The sequence below is a fragment of the Camponotus vicinus genome, unplaced genomic scaffold (assembly GCF_025532165.1).
Source record: "Camponotus vicinus isolate PSW18456_S1 unplaced genomic scaffold, iyCamVici1.0 SCAF_12, whole genome shotgun sequence".
NCBI classification, from domain to species: Eukaryota; Metazoa; Arthropoda; class Insecta; order Hymenoptera; family Formicidae; genus Camponotus; species Camponotus vicinus.
The window spans coordinates 12,293,854-12,314,118 of record NW_028141948.1 but is presented as its reverse complement, the minus strand read 5'-3'; the positions used below and the strand labels follow the sequence as shown (position 1 = coordinate 12,314,118).

The 20,265-nt window shown below is 24.6% G+C and overlaps 2 protein-coding genes across 2 annotated transcripts; both read left to right on the top strand.

The window, feature by feature from the left end:
- Positions 1-868: 868 nt before the first annotated feature.
- LOC145962469 (uncharacterized) lies at positions 869-2,384 on the top strand. Its single transcript, XM_083083525.1, has 6 exons — positions 869-1,086; positions 1,309-1,461; positions 1,538-1,790; positions 1,927-1,995; positions 2,117-2,206; positions 2,301-2,384. The coding sequence occupies exons 1-6, from the start codon at positions 869-871 to the stop codon at positions 2,382-2,384; spliced, it is 867 nt and encodes a 288-aa protein (XP_082939651.1).
- Positions 2,385-5,434: 3,050 nt separating this feature from the next.
- On the top strand, positions 5,435-19,999 carry LOC145962468 (uncharacterized). Its single transcript, XM_083083524.1, has 8 exons — positions 5,435-5,478; positions 5,820-5,972; positions 9,758-9,910; positions 18,919-19,071; positions 19,147-19,399; positions 19,536-19,604; positions 19,729-19,818; positions 19,913-19,999. The coding sequence occupies exons 1-8, from the start codon at positions 5,435-5,437 to the stop codon at positions 19,988-19,990; spliced, it is 993 nt and encodes a 330-aa protein (XP_082939650.1). The 3' UTR covers positions 19,991-19,999.
- The last annotated feature ends 266 nt before the right edge of the window (positions 20,000-20,265 follow it).

Below are 20,265 nucleotides of genomic sequence, written 5' to 3'. Positions count from 1 at the left end.
GTGCCCTAATTGAAATTATAAAGATCATAATCATATGATGAAGCTAGCACAACCAATCCGCACATGAAATGCAGTTCGAAATCGAAACAGCATACATGATGGCTAAAAATGTTCGAACAGTTTTAACACCGCTCTTGATAATCAATTATGTGTCCGGTTTAAGTATTATCGAATTTCCTGTAGGTTGTCCAAGAGTATGGTTTAGTTTCGTGTATATGCTGCTATTTTGGTTAATTTATTTATTGTTATTAAAGTCCGTAATAATATCTTACTTTAATAATTATTTTAATGCTAACTATAATACATATTATATATTGGATTGGATTAGCATTGGATTAAATATCTTACTAACATTATTGTCAATAGTGTCCGGAATATATTATGATAAGGTATGTATGATTTTGAAGTATTGTTAATTAATTGCATATTGATAATGAGTAATTTTGAATTTCTGTACGTATATCTAAAGTAGATACAGAAGTTTTAAGTAGTATTTATCAGTTTAGCAAAACAAATTATGATGAAGAGACATGCAATATTTCACACGTAATATACTTAATATAAATAATTTTTTATGTGATATAATTAGTAATAATTTATTAATTTAATAATTAATTGTATGAAATATTGCATAAAATATAAGAAAATATATAAAATGAATATATACATCTTTTAATTCTTTTTTAAAAGTTATAGTTGTTTCAGCTACATTAAATAAGCTACAATATTAATTATATAAGATCCGCCATACATAAAATTATCAACTAATTGTAAACATTAATTATTTGTCCACCGCATTGTCTCTTTATAACAGAAATTTAGAAATTGTTTGAGGAAAATCGATATTGTCGATAATACATTGCTGAATATGGGAACAACGACAGATTATCACAAGCTGTACAAAAATACAATATGTCTCATCACAGGATGGTTTCTATTGGTTACAACATTGACTTATGGAGCGGCATATTGGATGGGAAACGAATTTAACCATGATATTTTAACATCTATGTATATCTCCTTTGTGCAAAATTATTGTTTTTTTATTAACATAATCAACGACTTCATTATTATAAATATTTTTGGGTTGGTATATCTATATATACAATATATACATACATATATACATATATATAAATTATTCTGACATAATCTTAATTTGTCTAAATTTATAAAACTATATTATAATGCATAAAAATATAAGTTTTCTTTGAAATCTTAATATATACATATATTAACATTCAAAATGCAATAATAAATTTACATGTATTTGTTCTTTTAATTATTAGTTTTCTTTTACATTTCTAGATACATAGGATTAAAATTTGACCAAGTTAACCAACATCTTTTGGATTTAACAGGGGATAACAAACGTGAAACAACGCGAGCTTGTGAAAATTCCATGCCCCAACATAGATGTCCACAAACTTTAAACAACGAATGGTTGATATGGATCGTAATGTAAGAAAGTTAATGTAAATTTAATCGTAATTATTGAGTTTTGAGCCGTAAAATTTAATATTGTGTTTGTCTGTAGACATCTTCATTCGGAATTACGTAAAATATCTCAAGAGGTAGATTCGATATTTGGAGCACAGATGACTTTCAAAATAGGATGTAATTTCTTTTGGTTAGCGCTCGATTTACGTGAACTTTTCAGTGTGATACTCATCAACAATTATATCAAAGCTAACAAAATATTATTTACTATTTTAATCCTATTCTGGCTTTGCCAAAACATTTTGAAACTGTTCTTCATTAATTATGTATGCGAAATAGTCTGCACTAAGGTATTACTTCTGCATTCAAAATGTATTTGTCTGAAATTTTTTTTCGACAATTATTAAATAATATCAAATATTACTAGTATGACTTTGTTAAATTAAAAGAATCATTCAAATTTTATTTTACATATTTTGACTTCAGGCAAATGCAACAGGAAATTTAATAAACACAATATCTTATTCTACTTCTAATATTGAAATTCGGGAAAATGTAAGTTTTAATATTAATTTATTCAATATTATTAAAATAAATCATGATTTAAACTTAAGCAAAAATAAAAATTTAAATATATACATTAAAAGTTTATTAAAAGTTTTTCATATCAATATAGATATCACAGCTTCTATTGCAAATAACTCAAGCGCCAGTCAGATTTTATGGAATTGGACTTTTTCAGTATGGCTACAAATTTCTTTATGGGGTACGTTGTAAAATGTTATTTATGAATGCAATTATTTATCATAAATAATTAAATATACAATAATTATTTAAAGAGAGATAATAATATTTTTCAGTTTACCTCATCAATTGCGACCGTTGTTGTGTTATTAATACAGGCATGCATAAATATGCAAACATTTAAAAAAAATGATGATTAATAGGTTGTAATAATACAATATTATATAAATTGAAGAAGCGTCGACACAAGTAATACTTAGAATATAATATATAAAACATTTTCTTCTAAATATTTTTAAGAAATCTGAATATTATGTGGAACTGGAAAAATTTGTTTTAATGTTGCAAAAAGATATTGTGTGATAAAAGATAAATTACGCATGTATACACGCCATACACACACATTCACACACATATTTTTCTGGTTTTTTCATAAAATTGTTTTTATAAAAAATCTTAAAATTTTCCGAATATTTTATCAAGAGATACAACTTTTCTCATACTATGATAAAAAATTTTATATACATTTCCTATATTCATTGTCCTATCATTAATTTTTCAATTAATATTATTTATTAATATTATTAAGATGTCGCTATTTAATAATATTGTTAAGTACATGTAATAGTAATATTTAATGCAAATTCTTGTATTAAGAAATAAAAATGAGAAATTTCAATAAATGTCAATAAATAATCAACACTATTAATAAATATTATATTATTATGTAATATATAATTACAAATAGTTAAATTCATAAATATAAAAAAAAAATACTGTTTTTTACTTTTACAGTTTACCACGTCTGTCATGACTGTCATGACATAGTTATATTAATACACAGATTGATAAAAATATGTTAAATAAAATGTAAATAATAGAGTACATAAAAATCTAAATGGACATTGACCTAAAATAATTGATATGTAATACAAATTTTTTAAATAGGTAATATTTATTATATATTGTACTAAATTGAAATATTTGCCATTTCTTTAACCAGTTCACTGGTACACCCCAAATCAACATTTTGTGCCAAAACTGGTGAGAGCAAATAAATTCGTATTTTACATGAAAGTTTATCTATAAGGGGTTTTTTGCGTCGCTGGTGACGAATCAAGGGTCGAAATTTCAAAATTCAAAATAGCGAATCGAATATGGCGGACTAATTTTACTTCATTATGGAGAAGATCAAATTCGATATGTTCGCGTTTTTCGAGTTTCTTATGATGAATCTATAGACAAAATTGCAAAATTTAAACTAGCAGATCCAATATGGCGGTTTCTAGTGATTAACTTTGATATTCCATTATGGAAATCACACTCGGTACGTTTTTTGGTCGCAGATAACGGATTAGTTCAAGACATTTAAACTTGAACATATCGAATTTGAATCTTCTCTAATGGAACAAATATAATAATAGAATAACAAAATTAATTCACTATACCAAATCCGCCATTTTGAATTTTAAAATTTCGATCCCAAATTTGTCATCAGCGACCTGAAAAATGTGGGTGTATCAAGTTTCATGCAAATCCGTTGAATATGCAATTAACAATTACATATTTTTTCTCAAAAACAACTATGTGTTTTCTTTACACCAATCGATTCCTCTCATTATTTTGTACATAAAAGTATTAAGGTAAGATAATCGAAAAATGAATATCTTGCTAGATATTTTATGGTTTATGCAAAATTAAGAAATGATTTCAAGCCTCATAACTCGGAAAGTACTTAATGAAAACTAACTTAATTATAGTTTTTTGGAAAGCCCTTGAAATAAGCTACAAAAATATGCTATAAATAATATAGTGTTCCATTTAAGAAATTGAAGGTGACCTTTATGTGACCTTCAAATGACTCTTCAAGGTCAAACCAATGGTACCCTCTTATGGCCCCCTCAAAACCATACAACTTTTGTCTGAAACACTTTCTAGTAAAACTCTTCCTTATCGAGATATTCGACCGTGTCCAGACTTTTTTAACACCCAGTATATCATAGCACTAATAAAGAGATAAAAAAGTATATCATAGCACTAATAAAGAGATAAAAAATAAATAAAAACATTAATAACAGTATTCATATTTCTGTTATAAATTTATAATGAATATAATTTGTTTTAACATATTCTATCTAAAAAGAAAAGATCATTCATTATCTGTTTTATTTATATATCGCATATTATATATCGCATATAAACAAATTAAATATAATTATATATAAGTAGGTCGATGAGTTCAATAACTATAAGTGCCTGTACTGAAATTATGAAGATCATAATCATATGATAAAGCTAGCGCAACCAACAGTCTACAAAAAAACGCAGTTCGAAATCGAAACGGTATACATAATGACTAAAAGCATTCGAACAGTTTTAACACCGCTCTTGATAATTAGTTACGTATCTGGTTTATATATTATCGAATTTCCTGTCGGTTGTCCAAGAGTATGGTTTAGTTTCTTATATATGCTGCTATTTTGGTCAATTTATTTTTTCTTATTAAAGTCTGTAACAATATCTTATTTTAATAATGAATATTTTAATGCTGACTATCATATATATCATATATTGGATTGGATTAGCATTGGATTTGATATCTTACTAACATTATTGTCAATAGTGTTCGGAATGTATTATGATAAGGTATGTATACGTTTGAAGAATTGTTAATTAATTGCATATTAATAATGAGTAATTTTGAAGTTTTATACGTGACTATTTTTGTACGTGTACTATTTTTGATATCTTATATATCTAAAGTAGATATATAAAGTATATACAAAAGTTTTAAGTATTTATCAGTTTAGCAAAACAAATTGTCATGAAGAGACATGCAATATTCACACATAATATACCTACACAATACAAGTTATTAATGAAAATTTTTCTTTATGTGATATATTTAATAATAATTCATTAATTTAATAATTTATTGTGTGAAATATTGCATAAAATATAAGAAAATATATAAAATAAATATATACATCTTTCAATTCTTTTCGAAAAAGTTACAGTTATTTCAACTACATTAAATAAGCTACATTATTAATTATATAAGATCCGCCATACATAAAATTATGAAACTAATTATTAACAATAATTATTTGATCCACCGCATTGTTTCTTTATGACAGAAATTTAGAAATTGTTTGAGGAAAATCGATATTGTCGATAATACATTGCTGAATATCGGAACAACGACAGATTATCACAAGCTATACAAAAAAACAATGTGTCTCATCATAGGATGGCTCTTAATGATTACAATAATGACCTATGGAACGGCATATTGTATGAGAAACGAATTTAACTATGATATTTTAACATCTATGTATATCTTCTTTGTGCAAAATTATTGTTTTTTTATTAACATAATCAACGACTTCATTATTATAAGTATTTTTGGGTTGGTATATCTATATATACAATATATACATACATATATCCATATATATTAATTATTCTGACATAATCTTAATTTGTCTAAATTTATAAATCTATATTATAATGCATAAAAATATAAGTTTTCTTTGGAATCTTTTAATATATCGATATATACATATATTCAAAAAAATGCGATGATTTTGCATATATATGTTCCTTTGATTATTAGTTTTTTTTTATATTTCTAGATACATAGGATTAAAATTTGATCAAGTTAATCAACATCTTTTGAATTTAGCAAAAGATAACGAACATAAAATAAAGCGAGCTTGGGAAAATTCCATATTCGAACATAGATTTCCACAAGCTTTAAACAACGAATGTTTGACATGGATTGTAATGTAAGAAAGTAAATTCTATCAATTATAGAGTTTTGTGCAGTAAAATTTAATATTGTGTTTCTCTGTAGACATCTTCATTCGGAATTACGTAAAATATCTCGAGAAGTAGATTCGATATTTGGAGCACAGATGACTTTCAAAATGGGATGTAATTTTTTTTGGCTAGCGCTTGATTTGCGTCTTTTAATGCAATACTCATTGACAATTATATCAAATCTAATAAAACACTATACACTGTTGTAGCATTATTTTTGCTTTGTCATAACATTTTGAAACTCTACTTCATTAATTATGTATGCGAAATGGTTAATACCAAGGTATTTTGCATTCAGACTCAAACGTTTAATTTTTTTTCAACAATTATCTAATTATTAGATAATATGAAATTTTACATAGGTTTTTCCTGAATTTAAAGAATTATTCAAATTTTATTTTGCATATTCCGATTTAAGGCGAATGCGACAGGAAATTTAATAAACAAAATACCGTATTCTACGTATGATATTGATGTTCGAGAAATTGTAAGTTTTAATATATACAAGATTATTAACATAAATTATGATTTACTTAAATATATAGTTTATCCCATAATATAAAATAATAAATATTTTATATAAAGTTTGCGCAAAAATGAAAGATAGTAAATATATACATTAAAAGTAATTTAATATATTAATATAGATATCACAGCTTTTGTTGCAAATAACTCAAGCGCCAGTCAGATTCTATGGAATTGGACTTTTCCAGTATGGCTACAAATTTCTTTATGGGGTATGTTGTTCATAGAGTTTGTAAAATGTTTATTACGAGCGTAATTATTTATCACAAACAACTAAATATACAATAATTATTTGAAAAATGGAATATCTTTCAGTTCATCTCGTCGATTACGACCATTGTAGTTTTATTAACACAGGCGTGCATAAATAAGCAAACATTAAAAAGAAATGACGATTAACATTGCAATAATGCAATGTTATGTGATTAACTTCAAGAAGCGTTGGCAAGTAATACTTAGAATGTAATATATATAATACATACACAAAAAAAATTTGTTTTAAACACTTTAAATAAAAGTCTATATTCTGGAGCTAAAAATGTATTTTAATAATGTTGCAAAAAGATGTTTATATTAAAAACTAAACTCCTGCATATATACACATACACTCACACACATATGCAGGCGCACGTATATAAATACAGATCTTTTTCTAATTTCTCCTTAATAAGAAAAAATTATTTTTATATAAAATCTCAAAATTCCATATACTTTACCAAGAGATACAATATTTTTTGTCACATTGTGATGAAAAGTATTTTATAAATATTTCTTATATATTCATGTTATTTTATTATTATGTTTTTAATTAATGTTATTAATAATGGACGCTATGTCGTTGTTTAATAATATTTTTAAGTACATATGTAATAATAGTAATATCTAATACAAATTCTCATGGACATATAATAATTGATATGTAATATAAATTCATTTAAGTATGTAATATTTACCATATACTGTACTAAGTTGAAATGTTTGCTATCTCTTTATAGAGATTATTGCAAGATATATAAAAATAAACTAAAACTTTTTACTTCATTTTTATATATATTTTTATGCTTTATTTGTTATTTCATAAAAACCTATTACTTATCTTATTAAGAATGATAAACATCATTCTTTCCATAAAATCAATTTTTATATAAAATCAGTATTTAATGGAACAATGAACACGACAATAATAAACAACTTACTAACCAGCATTCTTTAAATGAAAAACACTTTACGATCATTTCTTATATATATATATATATATATATATATATATATATATATATATATATACATACATACATACATATACATGTACTGTTTTTAAAATATTATACATTTGAAACATTATTATAATTGAAAACAGATATTGATTAAAATGGACACTTTTTTATTATTATATTTGGGAACATTTTTCAATATATATTATATCACTATATAAAGAGATATAAAATAAAGAAAAAGATTAAGAATGGTACTTTCATACTTTTGTTATGAATACATAATGAATATATAATTTGTTTTAACATATTCTAAAATCTATCTAAAAAAAAACATCATTCATTATCCTTTTGGTTTGTATATGTCGCATATAAACAGATTATATAGAAAATATAAATTATATAGAAACAGATCGATGAGAGTTTAATAACTATAAGTGCCTTAATTGAAATTACGAAGATCATAATCATTTGGTGAAGCTAGCGCAACCAACAGTCTACAAATGAAATGCAGTTCGAAATCGAAACAGTATACACAATGTTTAAAAGTATTCGAACAGTTTTAACACCGCTCCTGATAATTAATTACGTATCTGGTTTAATTATTATCGAATTTCCTGTCGGTTGTCGAAGAGTATGGTTTAGTTTTGTGTATATGCTGCTGTTTTGGTCAATTTATTTCTTCTTATTTAATTCTACAGTATTATACTTTAATAATGAACACTATACTATCATCTACCAAATAGGCACTGGTCTAGATATTTTAATGACATTATTGTCAATTGTATTCGGAGTGTATCATGATAAGGTACGTATGATAAGGCATTGTTAATTAATTGCATATAATGAGTAATTTTGATTATATACGTGATTATTTTTGATATCTAACGTAGCTACAAAAGTTTTAAGTAATATTTATCAGTTTAGCGAAACAAATTATTATAAATGTAATATTTCATGTATTAAAAATTAAATCGAGATTGGCACATAAGAGCCACAGCGCGATATAGTTGAAGCGCAGGAAAGAAACAACACTCCCTTCTTTTTTATTGTTGGTTTATTTATAATAAAAAGCAATAATAATTTCGCTTTTTATTAATGTAATTTTGATCTTAAAATAAACCAACAATAAAAAAGAAGGAAGTATTGTTTCTTCCCTGTGCTCCAACTACCGCGCTGTAGCTCTTCTCTGTGCCAATCTCGATTTAATTTTTAATTATTTGAGCCTAATACCAAATTATTTCATGTATTATAATAATTCAATACAAATTATAAATAAAAATTTCCTTTTGCGATATATTTAATAATAATTTATTAATATAATAATTATTACATCAGAATAAGTAAAGTATAAGAAGATATATAAATTGACATCCTTTACAATTCTTTTTCGAAAAATAACTATTAACTACATTAGATGAGCTACATTATTAATTATATAAAATCCGCCACACATAAAATTATCAAATTAATTGTAAATATTAATTATTTGTCCACCGCATTGTCTCTTTATAACAGAAATTTAGAAATTGCTTGAGGAAAATCGATATTGTCGATAATACATTGCTGAATATGGGAACAACGACAGATTATCACAAGCTGTACAAAATAACAACACATCTTATCATAGGATGGTTTCTATTGACTATAATAATGACATATTTAATGGCAAATTGGATGGGAAACGAATTTAACCATGATATTTTAACATCTATGTATATCTTCTTTGTGCAAAATTATTGTTTTTTTATTAACATAATCAACGACTTCATTATTATAAGTATTTTTGGGTTGGTATATCTATATATACAATATATACATACATATATACATATATATAAATTATTCTGACATAATCTTAATTTGTCTAAATTTATAAAACTATATTATAATGCATAAAAATATAAGTTTTCTTTGAAATCTTAATATATACATATATTAACATTCAAAATGCAATAATAAATTTACATGTATTTGTTCTTTTAATTATTAGTTTTCTTTTACATTTCTAGATACATAGGATTAAAATTTGACCAAGTTAACCAACATCTTTTGGATTTAACAAGAGATAACAAACGTGAAACAACGCGAGCTTGTGAAAATTCCATGCCCCAACATAGATGTCCACAAACTTTAAACAACGAATGGTTGATATGGATCGTAATGTAAGAAAGTTAATGTAAATTTAATCGTAATTATTGAGTTTTGAGCCGTAAAATTTAATATTGTGTTTGTCTGTAGACATCTTCATTCGGAATTACGTAAAATATCTCAGGAGGTAGATTCGATATTTGGAGCACAGATAACTTTCAAAATAGGATGTAATTTCTTGTGGTTAGCGTTCGATTTGCGTGAACTTTTCAGCGTGATACTCATCAACAATTACATCAAAGCTAATAAAATATTATTCATTGTTATGGCAATAATCTGGCTTTGTCATACTATTTTAAAAATGATCTTCATTAATTATTTATGCGAAATAGTCTGCACTAAGGTATTAATTCTGCATTCAAAATGTATTTGTCTGAAATTTTTTTTCGACAATTATTAAATAATATCAAATATTACTAGTATGACTTTGTTAAATTAAAAGAATCATTCAAATTTTATTTTACATATTTTGACTTCAGGCAAATGCAACAGGAAATTTAATAAACACAATATCTTATTCTACTTCTAATATTGAAATTCGGGAAAATGTAAGTTTTCCCGATTAATATTAATTTATTCAATATTATTAAAATAAATCATGATTTAAACTTAAGCAAAAATAAAAATTTGTAAATATATACATTAAAAGTTTATTAAAAGTTTTTCATATCAATATAGATATCACAGCTTCTATTGCAAATAACTCAAGCGCCAGTCAGATTTTATGGAATTGGACTTTTTCAGTATGGCTACAAATTTCTTTATGGGGTACGTTGTAAAATGTTATTTATGAATGCAATTATTTATCATAAATAATTAAATATACAATAATTATTTAAAGAGAGATAATAATATTTTTCAGTTTACCTCATCAATTGCGACCGTTGTTGTGTTATTAATACAGGCATGCATAAATATGCGAACATTTAAAAAAAATGATGATTAATAGGTTGTAATAATACAATATTATATAAATTGAAGAAGCGTCGACACAAGTAATACTTAGAATATAATATATAAAACATTTTCTTCTAAATATTTTTAAGAAATCTGAATATTATGTGGAACTGGAAAAATTTGTTTTAATGTTGCAAAAAGATATTGTGTGATAAAAGATAAATTACGCATGTATACACGCCATACACACACATTCACACACATCTTTTTCTGGTTTTTTCATAAAATTGTTTTTATAAAAAATCTTAAAATTTTCCGAATATTTTATCAAGAGATACAACTTTTCTCATACTATGATAAAAAATTTTATATACATTTCCTATATTCATTGTCCTATCATTAATTTTTCAATTAATATTATTTATTAATATTATTAAGATGTCGCTATTTAATAATATTGTTAAGTACATGTAATAGTAATATTTAATGCAAATTCTTGTATATTAAGAAATAAAAATGAGAAATTTCAATAAATGTCAATAAATAATCAACACTATTAATAAATATTATATTATTATGTAATATATAATTACAAATAGTTAAATTCATAAATATAAAAAAAAATACTGTTTTTTACCTTTACAGTTTACCACGTCTGTCATGACTGTCATGACGTAGTTATATTAATACACAGATTGATAAAAATATGTTAAATAAAATGTAAATAATATAGTACATAAAAATCTAAATGGACATTGACCTAAAATAATTGATATGTAATACAAATTTTTTTAAATAGGTAATATTTATTATATATTGTACTAAATTGAAATATTTGCCATTTCTTTAACCAGTTCACTGGTACACCCGAAATCAACGTTTTGTGCTAAAACTGGTGAGAGCAAATAAATTCGTATTTTACATGAAAGTTTATCTATAAGGGGTTTTTTGCGTCGCTGGTGACGAATCAAGGGTCGAAATTTCAAAATTCAAAATAGCGAATCCAATATGGCGGACTAATTTTACTTCATTATGGAGAAGATCAAATTCGATATGTTCGCGTTTTTCGAGTCTCTTATGATGAATCTATAGACAAAATTGCAAAATTTAAACTAGCAGATCCAATATGGCGGTTTCTAGTGATTAACTTTGATATTCCATTATGGAAATCACACTCGGTACGTTTTTTGGTCGCAGATAACGGATTAGTTCAAGACATTTAAACTTGAACATATCGAATTTGAATCTTCTCTAATGGAATAACAAATATAATAATAGAATAACAAAATTAATTCACTATACCAAATCCGCCATTTTGAATTTTAAAATTTCGATCCCAAATTTGTCATCAGCGACCTGAAAAATGTGGGTGTATCAAGTTTCATGCAAATCCGTTGAATATGCAATTAACAATTACATATTTTTTCTCAAAAACAACTATGTGTTTTCTTTACACCAATCGATTCCTCTCATTATTTTGTACATAAAAGTATTAAGGTAAGATAATCGAAAAATGAATATCTTGCTAGATATTTTATGGTTTATGCAAAATTAAGAAATGATTTCAAGCCTCATAACTCGGAAAGTACTTAATGAAAACTAACTTAATTATAGTTTTTTGGAAAGCCCTCGAAATAAGCTACAAAAATATGCTATAAATAATATAGTGTTCCATTTAAGAAATTGAAGGTGACCTTTATGTGACCTTCAAATGACTCTTCAAGGTCAAACCAATGGTACCCTCTTATAGCCCCCTCAAAACCATACAACTTTTGTCTGAAACACTTTCTAGTAAAACTCTTCCTTATCGAGATATTCGACCGTGTCCAGACTTTTTTAACACCCAGTATATCATAGCACTAATAAAGAGATAAAAAAGTATATCATAGCACTAATAAAGAGATAAAAAATAAATAAAAACATTAATAACAGTATTCATATTTCTGTTATAAATTTATAATGAATATAATTTGTTTTAACATATTCTATCTAAAAAGAAAACATCATTCATTATCTGTTTTATTTATATATCGCATATAAACAAATTAAATATAATTATATATAAGTAGGTCGATGAGTTCAATAACTATAAGTGCCTGTACTGAAATTATGAAGATCATAATCATATGATAAAGCTAGCGCAACCAACAGTCTACAAAAAAACGCAGTTCGAAATCGAAACGGTATACATAATGACTAAAAGCATTCGAACAGTTTTAACACCGCTCTTGATAATTAGTTACGTATCTGGTTTATATATTATCGAATTTCCTGTCGGTTGTCCAAGAGTATGGTTTAGTTTCTTATATATGCTGCTATTTTGGTCAATTTATTTTTTCTTATTAAAGTCTGTAACAATATCTTATTTTAATAATGAATATTTTAATGCTGACTATCATATATATCATATATTGGATTGGATTAGCATTGGATTTGATATCTTACTAACATTATTGTCAATAGTGTTCGGAATGTATTATGATAAGGTATGTATACGTTTGAAGAATTGTTAATTAATTGCATATTAATAATGAGTAATTTTGAAGTTTTATACGTGACTATTTTTGTACGTGTACTATTTTTGATATCTTATATATCTAAAGTAGATATATAAAGTATATACAAAAGTTTTAAGTATTTATCAGTTTAGCAAAACAAATTGTCATGAAGAGACATGCAATATTCACACATAATATACCTACACAATACAAGTTATTAATGAAAATTTTTCTTTATGTGATATATTTAATAATAATTCATTAATTTAATAATTTATTGTGTGAAATATTGCATAAAATATAAGAAAATATATAAAATAAATATATACATCTTTCAATTCTTTTCGAAAAAGTTACAGTTATTTCAACTACATTAAATAAGCTACATTATTAATTATATAAGATCCGCCATACATAAAATTATGAAACTAATTATTAACAATAATTATTTGATCCACCGCATTGTTTCTTTATGACAGAAATTTAGAAATTGTTTGAGGAAAATCGATATTGTCGATAATACATTGCTGAATATCGGAACAACGACAGATTATCACAAGCTATACAAAAAAACAATGTGTCTCATCATAGGATGGCTCTTAATGATTACAATAATGACCTATGGAACGGCATATTGTATGAGAAACGAATTTAACTATGATATTTTAACATCTATGTATATCTTCTTTGTGCAAAATTATTGTTTTTTTATTAACATAATCAACGACTTCATTATTATAAGTATTTTTGGGTTGGTATATCTATATATACAATATATACATACATATATACATATATATAAATTATTCTGACATAATCTTAATTTGTCTAAATTTATAAAACTATATTATAATGCATAAAAATATAAGTTTTCTTTGGAATCTTTTAATATATCGATATATACATATATTCAAAAAAATGCGATGATTTTGCATATATATGTTCCTTTGATTATTAGTTTTTTTTTATATTTCTAGATACATAGGATTAAAATTTGATCAAGTTAATCAACATCTTTTGAATTTAACAAAAGATAACGAACATAAAATAAAGCGAGCTTGGGAAAATTCCATATTCGAACATAGATTTCCACAAGCTTTAAACAACGAATGTTTGACATGGATTGTAATGTAAGAAAGTAAATTCTATCAATTATAGAGTTTTGTGCAGTAAAATTTAATATTGTGTTTCTCTGTAGACATCTTCATTCGGAATTACGTAAAATATCTCGTGAGATAAACTCGATATTTGGAGTTCAAATGACTTTCAAAATGGGATGTATTTTTTTTTGGTTAGCGCTCGATTTGCGTGAATTTTTCAGTGTGATACTCATCAACAATTATATCAAATCTAATAAAACACTATTCACTGTTATATCACTATTCTGGATTTGTTATAACATTTTGAAACTTTTTTTTATTAATTATGTATGTGAAATAGTTAACACCAAGGTATGCTGCATTCAAGCTCAAAACGTATTTATTTGAAATTTTCTTTCGACAATTATCTAACTATTAAATAATATCAAATTTTACATATTGTTTTTCTGAATTTAAAGAATCGTTCAAATTTTATTTTGCATATTCCGACTTAAGGCGAATACGACAGGAAGTTTAATAAACAAAATGTCATATTTTACTTATGATACTAATGTTCGAGAACATGTAAGTGCTAATATGTACAAGATTATTAAAATAAATCATGATTTACTTATATACAGTTTATGGAAAAATAAATAATAAAGGTTTTATATATAGTTTTATATTTGAGCAATAATAGTAAATATACATTACAAAAGTACTTTATTATTTATTAATATAGATATCACAGCTTATATTGCAAATAACTCAAGCGCCAATCAGATTCTATGGAATTGGCCTTTTCCAATATGGTTACAAATTTCTCTATGGGGTACGTTGTAAAATGTTTAATATAAACATAATTATTTATCATGAATAATTAAATGTACAATATTTATTTGAAAAGAGGAATTAATATTTTTCAGTTAATCTCATCGATTACGACTATTGTAGTTTTATTAATACAGGCATGCATAAATAAACAAACACTTCAAAGAAATAACGATTAATACATTGTAATGATATAATGTTATATAAATAACTTCAAGAATTATTGATAAATAATATTTGGAATGTGATATATAAAATAATTTGTTTTAAATATTTGAAACAAAACTTTTTATCCTGGAATTAAAAATGTATTTTAATAATTTTGCAGAAAGATACTGTGTGGTAAGATGAACTACGCGCACACACACACACACACACACACACACACACACACACACACACACACACACACACACACGTGTACGCGCATATATAAATATATATCTTTTTTCTGGCTTTTTCTTAATAAAATTATTTTTATGTATAATATTATAAATTCTCAAAATTCCATATATTTTATCAAAAGATACATTATTTTTTGTCACATTGTGATGAAAAGTATTTTATAAATATTTTTTATATTCATGTTATTCTATCATTATATTTTTAATTTATAATTAATATTATTTATAATCAACGCTATGTCACTGTTCAATAATATTTTTAAGTACATGTAATAATAATATATAGTACAAATTATCATGCATATTGACCTATAATAATTGATATGTAATATAAATTCGTTTAAATACGTTACATTTATTATATACTGTACTCTCTCTAAATTAAAATATTTGCTATCTCTTTATAAGATTATTACAAGATATACAGGGTAGCCCACGTAAAGTGTTACAAATTTATATCTCGGAAACGAAGCAATTTAAAGAAAAATGTTTCAGACAAAAGTTGTGTTGTTTCAAGGAGGACATAAGATGATGTCATTGGTTTCATCTTGGATAGTCGTTTGAAGGTCACATGAAAGTCACTTCCAACTTTTTAAACAGGACACCCTATATACTTTTGCATATTCTTGTAGCTTGCCTCGAGAGCTTTCCAAAACACTATAATTAAACATTTTTTCATTAAGTACTTTTCGAGTTATGAGGCTTGAAATAATTTCTTAATTTTACATAAACCATAAAATATCTAGTAAAATATTCATTTTTCGATTATCTTACCTTAAGATTATCGATTATCTTACCTTAAGATTATCCTACCTACTTTTATGTACAAAATAATGAGAGGAATCAATTGGTGTAAAGAAAAAACATAGTTGTTTTTAAGAAAAAATATGTATTTTGCAATTCACAATTCCAATTAAATTGTATTAAATTCTATATAAATTTAAATTGTATTAAATGTATTTAAAATTATTATTTTTTCATATAACAGCTAAAATAGTAGGTTTATGAAAAAAATGCATATAACCTTTTTTGTAGAGTTTTTCAGCGGCTTTACTTTTTGCTTAAAATTTTTTTCTCAAATCAATATTTTCGGAGATAAAAAGCATTAAAATTGTGAAATTCTTTTGTTAATAACTTTTTAATAAACAACGAGCGACGGCTAAAACCTTTTGGATGTTATTCAGGGCAGTGACCTTGACAACATATGTCAAGATCATGGTAATCGAGACGGGCTCCCTTCATTGAAATATTTACCATAATATAATACGTTAAAACTTAAATGGACATTGACCCCCCCTCCCCTAAAATAAGTAATATGTAATACAAATTTTTTTTAAATAGGTGATATTCATTATATATTCTATTAAATTGAAATATTTGTCATTTTTTTAAGAAACATTGCAAATAAAAATCACAACTTTTTACTTTATATAGATATCAGATATATCTTTACCTTATTCGTTGTCATAAGAATTATTCTTTGCATAAAATTAATTTTATGTATAAAGTCAATATGATAGAATATTTGATAGAATAATCACGTAATATAAAGGAAAGCACCGATTTACGATTATTTATAAATGTATATATATATATATTTGAGGAAATATATATTTGAGGAATATATATATATATATATATATATATATATATATATATATATATATATAGCTTCTAAAACATTATTATACGTTAAAAACAAATTAGTTATTGATTGAAATAGACATTAATTACTCATTTTTTATTTGGTAACATTTTACAACATATATCATAGTATTTTACAAAGAGAGAAAAAATAAAGAGATGAAATGAAAAAGTATATTAAGAACAATATTCATATGTCTGTTATGCATATGTAATGAATATAATTATCTACTATCTACTATCTACTATCTAAAAAGAAGACACATCGTTATCCGAATTGTTGAAATATATCGCATATAAGCAGATCGATTATATTTCAATTACTTAATGTCCTAATTGAAATTATAAAGATCATAATCATATGATGAAGCTAGCACAACCAATCCGCAAATGAAATGCAGTTCAAAATCGAAACAGTATACATGATGACTAAAAGCATTCGAACAATTTTAACACCGTTCTTGATAATCAGTTATGTGTCCGGTTTAAGTATTATCGAATTTCCTGTAGGTTGTCCAAGAGTATGGTTTAGTTTTGTGTATATGCTGCTATTTTGGTTAATTTATTTTTTCTTATTAAAGTCTGCAATAATATCTTACTTTAGTAATAAATATTTTAATACCGAATATCATATATGCACTGGCCTAGACATTTTAATAACATTATTTTCAATTGTGTTCGGAGTGTATCATGATAAAGTATGTATGATAAATTGTTAATTATTTGCATATTAATAATTTTGAATGTGTATTTGAATATTTGTGATGTCTAAAGTAGTTATAAAAATGTTAATATTATAAAATATAATATATATAAATATTAATTCTATTTAAAATTTAATATTTATCCGTTTAGCAAAACAAATTGTCAAAAGATGCAATATTTCACGTATTACACTATATATGATAACAAATTATTGATAAAAATTTCTTTTCTCGACATTTTAATAATAATTTATTAATTTGAAAATTTATTGCATGTAAAGTACATAAGAAAATATATAAAATTCAAATATAAATACCTCTTTTAATCCTTCTTTGAAAAAGTTTACAGCTATTTATTACATTAGATGATTCAATTACATTAAACTACATTATTAAATATACATATAAGATCTGCCATACATAAAATTGTCCAACTAATTGTAAATATTAATTATTTGCCCATCGCACTGCTTCTTTGTGACAGAAATTTAGAAATTGTTTGAGGAAAATCGATATAGTCGATAATACATTGCTGAACATCGGAACAATGACAGATTATCACAAGCTGTACAAAAAAACAATGTGTCTCATCCTGGGATGGCTCCTAATAATTACAATAATGAGCTATGGATCGGCATATTGGATGAGAAATGAGTTTAACTATAGTATTTTAACATCTATGTGTGCTCTCTTTGTGCGAAATTATTGCTCTTACATTAACGTAATCAATGATTTGATGATTGCAAGTATTTTTGGGTTGGTATATCTTTTCACGTTGATATATCTTTATACGAAAATTCTTTTAATATATTCATTTTTAAAGTCATAAAGAGTATTGTAATGCATAAAAATATAAGCTTTCTTTAAAATTCTTTAATATATCGATATATTAATATTTAAATTGTCACAACAATTTTATATATATTTATTACATTACATCTATTAATTTTCTTTTACATTTTTAGATATATAGGATTAAAATTTGATCAAGTTAACCAACATCTTTTGAATTTAGCAAGAGATAACAACCATGAAATAAAGCGAGCTTGGAAAAATTCCATGCTCCAACATAGATGTCCACAAACTTTAAGTAACGAATGGTTGATATGGATCGTAATGTAAGAAACTTAACGTAAATTCTATCAATCATAATTATTTTGAGCAGGAAAATTTAATATTGTGTTTGTCTGTAGACATCTTCATTCGGAATTACGTAAAATATCTCAGGAGGTAGATTCGATATTTGGAGCACAGATGACTTTCAAAATAGGATGTAATTTCTTTTGGTTAGCGCTCGATTTACGTGAACTTTTCAGTGTGATACTCATCAACAATTATATCAAAGCTAACAAAATATTATTTACTATTTTAATCCTATTCTGGCTTTGCCAAAACATTTTGAAACTGTTCTTCATTAATTATGTATGCGAAATAGTCTGCACTAAGGTATTACTTCTACATTCAAAATGTATTTGTCTGAAATTTTTTTTCGACAATTATTAAATAATATCAAATATTACTAGTATGACTTTGTTAAATTAAAAGAATCATTCAAATTTTATTTTACATATTTTGACTTCAGGCAAATGCAACAGGAAATTTAATAAACACAATATCTTATTCTACTTCTAATATTGAAATTCGGGAAAATGTAAGTTTTAATATTAATTTATTCAATATTATATTAAAATAAATCATGATTTAAACTTAAGAAAAATAAAAATTTGTAAATATATACATTAAAAGTTTATTAAAAGTTTTTCATATCAATATAGATATCACAGCTTCTATTGCAAATAACTCAAGCGCCAGTCAGATTTTATGGAATTGGACTTTTTCAGTATGGCTACAAATTTCTTTATGGGGTACGTTGTAAAATGTTATTTATGAATGCAATTATTTATCATAAATAATTAAATATACAATAATTATTTAAAGAGAGATAATAATATTTTTCAGTTTACCTCATCGATTACGACCGTTGTAGTGTTATTAATACAGGCATGCATAAGTAAGCAAACATTAAAAAAAAAATGACGATTAAGAGATTGTAATAATACAATGTTGTATAAATGACTTCAAGAAGCATTGACAAATAGTATTTGGAATGTGATATATAAAATAATTTCTTCTAAATATTTTTAAAAAATTTTGCAAAAAGATATTATGTGATAAAAGATAAATTACATATACATATATATTTACATACTATATGCACGCAGACACATATACATCTTTTTCTAATTCTTTTCTTAAAATTATTTTTAAAAAATTTAAAATTTTTTCATATATTTTATCAAGAGATACAACTT